At 38.9% G+C, this 9,829-nt stretch overlaps 1 protein-coding gene across 1 annotated transcript in view; it reads left to right on the top strand.

Annotated features, from left to right (window-relative positions):
- LRRFIP1 (leucine rich repeat (in FLII) interacting protein 1) overlaps positions 1 to 9,829 on the top strand; it is a 66,085-nt gene that overhangs the window by 54,040 nt on the left and 2,216 nt on the right. Inside the window, exons 21-23 of the mRNA XM_010293995.1 lie at positions 7,676 to 7,722; positions 8,656 to 8,773; positions 9,241 to 9,320. Of these exons, the coding sequence (XP_010292297.1) occupies positions 7,676 to 7,722; positions 8,656 to 8,773; positions 9,241 to 9,320 (245 nt within the window). The remainder of the gene's footprint in view (positions 1 to 7,675; positions 7,723 to 8,655; positions 8,774 to 9,240; positions 9,321 to 9,829) is intronic.

Below are 9,829 nucleotides of genomic sequence, written 5' to 3'. Positions count from 1 at the left end.
AAAGAGAGTCTGTGGATTTGGAGGGGATGGAGTCATGTGAAAGTGGTGTCCCAGCAGATAGAAGTGGCAGGGAAGGTAGAGGAGATCAGGCACACATCCAACCAGCTTCTTCAGAGGACAGTCCTTCAGCATCATCAGAGGAACAAAATATGCAAGATAAAATTGAACTTGAAAATGCTACAGCTGACAAGGATGGACAGAAGGAAGTATTAATAGAAGAGCTGGAGATGTGTTCAAATTCTGCAGGAACAGGCGAGCAAGGTAAGGCATCTGTGGAGGCTGTAGACTGTATTACTGAGGTAAAAGGAAGCGTGCTGCAGCAGGCAGAGCCAGACACAGACGTTGTGAAAGAGGTGACGACTCGGGAAACTAGTTTAAACCCGAGTCTTTTAGATGACAAAACAAAGGAGTCAGAATTGGAAACGAGGGATGAGTCTGGGAAAGGAAAGGAAAGTAAGACAGAATGGGTAGAAGATTTAAAGCCAAAGGTAGAAGTTCAAACAGTTCAGTGTAGTAAAGAAACGACAGGTGATACAGTGGGAGAGAAAAATCTTCCTTTAGAGGGTGAAATGCAGAACGTAGTTAAACAAGAGGAAGGTGAATCTGAAGACTTGTCAACTGTGGATGTTAGCATAACTACTGAAAACAAAGTTGATAAAGAAACACTGAAAAAAAATGAGCAAGAGTTAGAGCTTGCAGACCACCATGGCGGTAGATTTGCTTCTGAGGAAGGTGCAGATAACTCCCTGGCAGAGAAAGCTGAGCAGGAGGAAAATGTTAGTGAACTTAAATTGGAGAGTCAAGCAGAGGAAAGAGCGGAAGATGATGGTGATGCCTTTGACTTTGAGGAGGAGTCAAAGCAGATACTAGAAACTGATGAAAAATGTGATGGAGAAAAAGCTGATACACAGAAAGGAGAGAGCGATGGAGCAAATGATGCTCTCGGAAAAACTGCCCAAACAGACGAAGCTGGAGAAAGAACAGACAGAACAGAAACCGAAGATGCTTTGACTGAAGATGGCAGCTTGCCGCATGAAAAAGGAGATGAGCCTGAAGAAACCGAGTGCCTGCATGGGGAAGCGTCATGGAAAACTGATGAGAAGATTGATGTGATGGAAGATGAAATCAAAGCATCAGATGCTAATAAAGTAGAAAAAATACCAGACAAAAACATTTCGGAACAGGATTTGGAAAGTGCTGGCAATAACGGGGACGAAAGCAAGGGGGATTTGCAGGGTGGTAGAAGGGGTAAGGGTAAATCCAGAGATGACTGTACGATATCATAAGTTCAGAATCTCAAGACTACACGAGTTACATGCCATTTGATCAGTCCCAGTACAGAAGCATGCACTTTGCACAATACATCAGACCTTAGGAATACTCTTTAAGGTTTTTTCCTTTATAGATAACTCTCATCATAATGCAATGTTATGTAAGTGGTAATGATGCAAGTGTTGAGTTATTCACTGACGTACCTAGCCACAAGAAATCGTGCGTGGGTTTGGTTTTGCTGTTTCTCAGGTTAAAAGTTTATCACCAAAAGAACAAGCTTCACAAATCAACTATTCAGACTATCTTACAGTACTTTTAGTGTGGATAACTGCTACTGAGGAATTGTTAGATGAACCTCTTTACTTTCTGGCCTAGATGATCCATGTCTTGAACATACTTATGTCCGTTGGACCTACATGCACACATAGGCACATGCTTATGTGTACTTAACGTGCATTAGATCTACAGTAAGTACATTAATGCTTCATGAAGGAACTCAGTAGAGCAGCAACACTGATCTGATGTTGAAACTTCTTTCTGAATGATTAAGGAATAGGAAGCAATTTTTTTTTTTTTTAACTATGGAAAAAGAAAAGATACTCTTATTCCACTTTCTGTGTATTTCTAATATGGTCATATTCCAAAATATAGTTAGATCACTGTGAATCTGCTTAGTCTGTAAACATTTTAGAAGAACAATATACAGTTTGAAGAAAGTGCAACATACAGGTCTTAGCTTGCTGAAAGGAATTTATATACATGTTTACTTCATCTAGGCACTTTGCACCACAGTAGGCCTTTTATACCATGTCTCACATGGGTTTTTTATTTTTTCTGAAGAAAGTGTCAATACACTCTGTAATGTGTGCATAGGTTTGCTATCAAGTGCTGTCTGGCTATGAATATATAAAATATCTATTTTTCCAAGAAGAGTTTTGTTAAATTGCATTTCCTTACTGCATTATTTTTTGCAAACGATGATTCTGAAGGAATGTTTTTCTCTCTGAAAAAGTCTTTCCTTTTCCTTTCTGGAAAGAAGATAACGTGTCTTAATTCTTGTCAGATATCAGACCAAAGACAATTGCTGTTCCATATACTAGCTCCCGTGCCTTTTTGAAAAGCTGGATTGCTTTGAATTGCTGGCATAAGTTAAACACTTTGACTCCATTGGTATATTTCTTCTTGCATCGTTACTAGTGCTTGGGAGGAAGAGCATGTTTTGCATAATTAAAAAGTCACTTAAAGTTGTTTTAAGCAGTGAACATCCCAAGGGAATGCAAGTTGAGAAGTTGGGGGGGAGTTGCTGTGGAAGGCTGTATTTGTGTTGATGTTACAAAGTTGATGGAGTACAAACAGACTGCAAAATGTCAAGATGTATATCAAAATGTACTGAGCTGTATATAATTGAAATAAACATATTTTATACTTCAAATTGCCTGTCCAGAGCACTCTTTATAAACCTGCATAAATATTTATTTAAATTTTATAATTTCAAAAATGTTTTTCTGCAGCTTGCTTTGTTAAATTTATTGCATTGTGCTACATAGCTAGAAGAGCTATCCTACTAGAAATGGGCAGCCTTGGTGTTTGAGGACCTGTAATATATGATGGCACCTGTAACTGTAAACCTGTAACTCTTTTCATGTGGCTTCTCTCCAACTTACAACAGTTCCAGTATGGTTTCTGTAAGTATTAGCAGTTGTTCTTCTTAAGGATTTACACTAAATGCTAATGTAAAAAGTCATAGATTTTAAAAGCATCTCTTCGTAGTACGTAGCAGTGTTTATGTAAAGATTTGTCTCTGCTATACTCGCAACTGTAAAACATAGTTTAATGTTGAAAATGCTTTAAATGTATTTATATTTAAATGTTAAATACACTTAAATGTATAATTAAATGTGCTTGCCAGGCATCACCTATACATGTGGATGGATCTATAAGCAATTCTGAGTTAAATTAGGCACATGCCAGCATTTCCTGTATTTTTCATACGCATTTGTTTCTAATAAAAGTCCTTCTGGATGGCTGAGGGAATTAATGGTGAGCTGCTTTTAACTAGCTTTTCCACTTCAGAAAACAAGGTATCTGTAAAAAGTCTTTTTTTAAAGCCAAGTCACAGAAGGAGAAATAATGACGACTTTAGTCTTAACTAACTGTCCATCTACCATCTTTTATGCCACAGTAACTGGCCAGCTCTCAGTGAAACTAGGATAGGAGCAGAAACGTGGACAGGCAATGAAGAATAGCTGATGTACTACAAATCCATTCTTGAACATTAGCTGCTTGGTTCCTCTGCTGGCAGCTGGTTCCTGACTTACTTCTAGAATTGGGCAAGTACCGTGGAGGAGAAGGTCATGGTGTTCTTTTACCTCTTTGGTTTTTGCTTGAGTATATGCACATCGAGGGATAAATCATCTTGAGGATAAAGGGAACTGATAGATGTTATATTCCAAACTTAATAAATTAAATATTATATGCCAGATAGCATTTGAATGAAATGTGTGCTGTAAGAGAGAGAGAGGGAACAGTGTCTCAGGAGGAATTCCCTAGAAAATGCATCTCTTGTAAAGTTACATGATAGAAAACTGTTTTTGGCATTTTCCTTGTCATCTCTAACAGATACAAGACAAGATCTAGCTTGTCCCTTTCATTGCTTTTGACTTTCAAAGACAGCAAAATATCAAAACCAGCCTTTTCTCTGTTTCATGTTAGACTTCATGAAATAATGAGATGAACTAACATGAAGATTCGTATTTGCTGCTATTACAATACCCATTTTGTTTTGAGCAGGGACAGCCTGCTGATGTGTGCTGAAGTGAGCACCACTCTCAGTGTGTAAGACTTTTGTCTTTCAGAATAGCTCCATAGCTCCAAATGCTCGCTGGGTTTTCTGTTCAGTACCTAGTGGCACGTGTAGCCTGTTGCCCAGCTTTGTGCATTACATTATGCATTAGCATTCAGAGCTATCCCGAAATGCTTTCAAAAGCAGTAGCTGCAGAAACTTATTTTTTCCTTATTCAGCAAGTAATAGTGAAAGGCCTTGGTCAGTATTTCCTTTTTTACGGAAAAGAACAGTCTTCCTGTCCCCCTCAAAATCTGTTGCAAGCTGGTGTCTTCTAAATCCTGTGCTTAGTCATTGTCCCAACAGCCTGTCCCCAGCAGTATCCTTCTTCTGAGAAAGGCAGGCAGGCATTTCTCAATATCAGTTTTGTTTTTTTCACATGATCCAAAATATATCTGGAGAAGGAGTATTACCCAACCTGCTATCGATCTGATAGTTGGATTCTTGCAGGCTGTTCTGAACAGCAGCTTGGGGCTGCTGGTGGGATTTCGTGGGATGTCTTCCCACCCTCCAAGTACAGTTTACCCCTTCCATTTGCATCAGGACTAATTACCTGCTGGGCTGCACATCACGCAAATCATTCAGGTTTAAAACAGCTGCTTCCCACCCCATGCCACCCTCCAAGTAGGAGGAGACGTCCAGGATCTGTGGCTGATGTTTGGTCAACTGTGCCACTGAAGCAGCACCCTAGTTAGCAAATACCTAGAGTCAACTGTAATATGAAGGTAATGAGAATTTTTGACTGAGAATAATTTTTAATGAGAATAATTTGACTTACAAACAGGCCTGTACAATAGCAGGAGACACTGGTAACCACCACCACCCCTGTCTGTCCTGCTCTTTCCCAGGCCTTCCCAGGGCACAGCTTGTCTGTTAAGCTCCTTCAGGTATGAAAGCCATGATTTGATGCAGTGAGTAGCCTGGGAATCACGTTACCAAAGTTAAATTTAAGCGAGATGAATGTCATGCTCTAATAATTCATTGTAGTATCTTTGTATGTGAAATAATGAGAATGACGTTTACAGGTAAGACTTGTAATTAGCTGCTTCATGTGCTAATTCAATAGGTAGCTCTTTTCTGCTCATAGTTCTGGGGGTCCTCAGATCCTTTGATTTGTTGGAAAAATGTCTCTGCCTAAATGCAAAAGTAAGGTGGCTCTGCAGATGTCTGTTAAAGCTAAAGTAAGTTTTCTGTATTAGTGTGGGGTTTTAAAATAAGTGAAACCTGAGAGACCTTCCTCTATACATGCAGAAAACTTTTCTACATGAATGGCAACTTTAGCAAACTAATTTTTTCTGTGGTCTTGCAAATCCTGCTGCCAGCATGTCATCTGCCCCAGTGGGGTGCACAGATGCCTATAATGAGGGAAGAGAGAATTGATGGTGAGATCGGATTTCAAGGTTCATCCCAAAATATTAACATCGGTTTTGCAGGGAAAGGGTTGGGGGAAGCTGGTGAGCTTCCTTACTGGAGGCATATTTCACCCCACAGCAGTGGTTGTGTTAATGAAAGTTACTTAGCTGTGTACGTGACCGAGTTTACTTTCAGGATCAAGGTGGATTATTAGGCCGCTTTGGAGTCAATAAGGTTGGGAAATTTTGTAGTGGCCTAGAGGTTTCCTTTTGCATCGGTCCTTGTTCTCCTTCCCGTTCTTAGTAACTTCATTTCTCGATCTCTTCTGACCTGCAACTCCCAACTCTATTTCCAGGTCTGAATATCTCTGACCTTTCCTTTGCTGTTTGCTCTCCTTGCTTTCTTCATTGACCTTTATTTTTCTTCTGTTTCATCTTTTACAGAATTTTTATCTTATGCTTCCTTTCCTTCCCATACAGATAGTTGAAATTGTTTTATTATTTTGAAGGGGTTTACAGTTGTAAATTTTTGTTACTTGTGATAGTTTATAAAAATGTGGTTCGTTTGTTTGTTGTTGTTTTATTTTGTTTTTCCATGTCAATGCTCAGGTGTAACAATGTTGAGGGTGTTACAAATGGTTAAAAAGAAAAGGCTAGGACTTGAGGACATTCAAAATGAATGCATAGAACTGCTGAACGGGGAAGTCACTTTAAGAGCTGTATTTGGGTATTGCATCAGAAGCCAAGGTAAAGGTTTTATTTCATGCTCTAGAATGACTGCTGAGATATGGGAACCTGTATACCCAGGAGGGGAATGACATACCACACTACTACTAACTAATGGGCTGTACATGTCTGCCCTACAGAGGGAATTTCATTTGAAAACTTCAGTTTTCCCCATGATTTGATTCAGTACAGACTCTTTTTTCACTTTATTGCGTGTGTTAACAAGAAAAATGGTGAACCACAAGTCTTTGGCCTGTTCAGGATTTAACACCACATGAGGACTACAGTGCTGGTATTTTTAAAGCTTTTAAAAAATACTTAAGTCTATCAACAGAATTTACCTGGTAAAAGTCCACCAGCCTTTTATTTGTAATTTGTCAATTGCTTTCCTTAAGTTTACAAAAAGACCTTTTTTTTGAGTGACCTTTGGATTTTAACCATTTAATTAGCAGGCCAGACCTTATGTGTGGAGTTGAGCTCTCAACACCCACTGGCTTGGTTTTGCACAGGTGACCGCTTGCTGTCAAGGCAGGCAAGCTAAATAAAATTGCAATAAGCATACACGTCAAACTTGCGGAGTAAGACCAGCCGGAGGTCAGCATATCCTTTTCTTCAGTATAAGAACATTGGAATGCTATGTTCCAGTGTACTTCTGTTGAGGTGTATCTGAACAAACTAAGGTTGTTAATTAATGAGGTAATTTTAGTGATAAGAAAATCTGGGAGTTAAGATTTGTTGCATACAGTACCTGCTAAAATGCTTTCACATTTTGCACCCGTTAATAGGGAAGGAAGAAAACAAGTGATTTGGTTGGTTACTTCTAGTTGTTTTTTCCAGTTGTCTCATTCTGTAGTGTGTACTTCATTAATTAATGCCACACATATCCATGTTCTGATCTGTAGCACTGCCAAGTTCATGTGTAACACAACAGTTGGTCTAGACTGCTTGATGTTTGACCAGCAGAATGGACTATGAAGGATTAAAGAGAAAAGGATGTTTACCAGACTGCTGCATTTGAAATGGACAAATGTTTTTCTGGTCATAGTACTGGAGATGAGACAAAATGTTATTGCCATGCTGGTTGCTAAAAGAAGTGAAGATTTGAAGTGCTGAGAATGTGCTTAGCTATGGTTATAGGTGTTTGCAGTATTTTCATTATGTCAAACTGTAAAGATTTGTGAGATTTTGTGTTGCAGTTGCGTTTGACCCTAGAGTTCTTGCATGCTAACCTAAGGTAGAAGATTAGCCCTCTTTGCATGCAGCTCGGTGCTGCTACTGCCGTGACAAGCATGTTCTGTGAGAATGACATAACCTTCCCTGGCTGCAGCCCCTTCCCAGCCCTGTCTGTGGCCTCATTTCCTGTGGTACGTGCATAACTTCATCATTAGTTTCACTAACCTTAACGGTTCAGTCGTATAGCAGATGCACTCTGAAATGTGCGGCTCGATCAAATCAGCGCTGAACTTCCAGTTTTCTCTTTCAGACAGGCTGAAAAAACTCATTGATGAACGAGAATCCTTACTAGACCAGGTAATAACAGGAAAACTGAAATGTGTTTACTAAATCTGTAATAAGAATAGTAGAGGTTAAAAAAAAAAATTAAAATAGCCCTAACATGAAGTATAGAACAGCAATGCCATTGTCTTTCAGAACACGTGCTGGGTTGCTCTTGCTGAGGTCTTAAAGTGTTGCTTGCTACTTTATTCCTCCACTGAAACATTTCTCCTGCGTGTTACCTCAGGATACAGGGGCAGAAAGATATGACCCAGTTCCATGTTGCTAACCAGTCACATTCAGTGTCCTTAGTCACGTAAAACTCCTTCTCCAGGACTATTTCTGAAAAAAACAACTTCAAATTGGCCAAGCCCAAGGGAAAAACAAATATGGCCCAGGAATTGCAGAAGCAAATATTGTCTCCAAGAGTAAGCCTTCCTGATTGCTGAGTCTGTGGGCAATGAGCCATTGAGAAAGAAATGCTGGAGGAATTACAGTAGAAGGGTAAATAGCAATTAAAGTAATTATTGCTGGTACTGTGATATTCCATAGCAGATATAAAGTTTATTCAAAAAAATTTTAGCTGATCTGTTTCTCTGCAGGATGCTTTATGCTTTCATTTAGGGACTATATCCTTGGCCTTGAGACTTCACACACAACCAGACACAGTTTTGGGTTTTTAAGAATGTTTTACGTGAATGTGCCTACAAAACATTTATGGTATTTCTAACAGAACAGTCATCTCCCACTCGTTATGTTTGGTCCCGAACTTACACTTAAGCACTGGTATTAAAATATCACGAGTCATTTGCCAAAAGAATTTCTAAGAAACTATTTTGTAACAAAAGATTTTTTGGAATTTAGGTTTAAAACAATATAATTTGTTTTTGTAATACTTGAGTGAATTTGAGTATTAAGCCACAATTTTCCCTTATTGATTTTAACAACTAATTATTTCATGTCCTTCAGATTAAAAAATTAAAGGGACAACTGGAAGAAAAGCAAAAGAATGGCAAGATGGAAAATACACAGTCAGAAGATGAAGTTCTAGAAAATGGGACAGATATGCACATGATTGACCTCCAAAGTGAGCTACATTTTGATTTTAAGAGAACTTTTGTGTCCTGCATGTGAGTGAGAAAATGTATCTGTACAATAACCAGATGGCTTTAAGTAAAAATGAGCCTTCAGTTCTAAGGGAGCTTCAAACTGGGAGCTAGCCATGCACCTCTACTGGAGGTGAGGGAACAAGTAGCCTTTGTTTGAACAAGATTGCAACTGGAAATCTCCCTTACGTTCCCTGGGAGAGCTTTATTGGTTAATTCTGCTTTCAGAGGGGTCAAAAGGGAATTGGGCAAGACTGGGAATAGCTCCTATCTGCTGGGCACTGAGTGTAGAAGGAAATGTAGAAGGAAACTTTTTTGGCAGACGGCATTTGCTGCTCTACCGCTGCCCCAAGTAGATTCCTGTAGCATGGAAATTTTTTGACAGACTTGTTAGAGGATACTTTTGATGCTTGTTCTGACATCTCTGATAAATCTGCAATTCTTTCAGGAGATGCCAACAGACAGATCAGTGATCTCAAATTTAAACTAGCAAAGTCCGAGCAAGAGATAACAGCATTGGAGCAGAATGTAAGTTTCTGGCTTTTTCTGTTTGTTCAGGCATGGTGAAAGAGAAAGTGCATTTTATTATACGATAAATGAAATCATGATTACTGTGATTTTCCCTTAAAATAAGGGAAATAAGTGTTAAAATAAGTGTTGGAGCTTTAGGACTACTGCACTTAAATCATAAACACTAAAATGCTTTCACTTATGTATGGGGAAGAGTGAACATACTGTTCGTCTATACTGAAGGAAAAACATTCAAAGACATGGGTATCTTGAGAGCACTTTCTGAACTCTTCAGAATACTTTTCTTATGCCTAGCTATTGACAATTTTTAAATGGCTCCTGGCACATGATATAGGATATGGATTTTATACAAGACTGTTTGATTTTGACTGTTTGCTCTTGTCCAGAGTGTGTCAAGCGATACTGTTGCTAAGATAAATTTAGTTAATGGACTGTATTTTTTTGTTGCTGGAAGCATAGTAAATACAGATATGTATAAAAGGACTGGAGTAAGTTACTATGGCCAG

This window comes from Phaethon lepturus, unplaced genomic scaffold, assembly GCF_000687285.1.
Source record: "Phaethon lepturus isolate BGI_N335 unplaced genomic scaffold, ASM68728v1 scaffold16179, whole genome shotgun sequence".
Taxonomy (NCBI): Eukaryota; Metazoa; Chordata; class Aves; order Phaethontiformes; family Phaethontidae; genus Phaethon; species Phaethon lepturus.
Note: the sequence above shows the minus strand (reverse complement) of the source record. Positions and strands in the feature narration are given on the sequence as shown.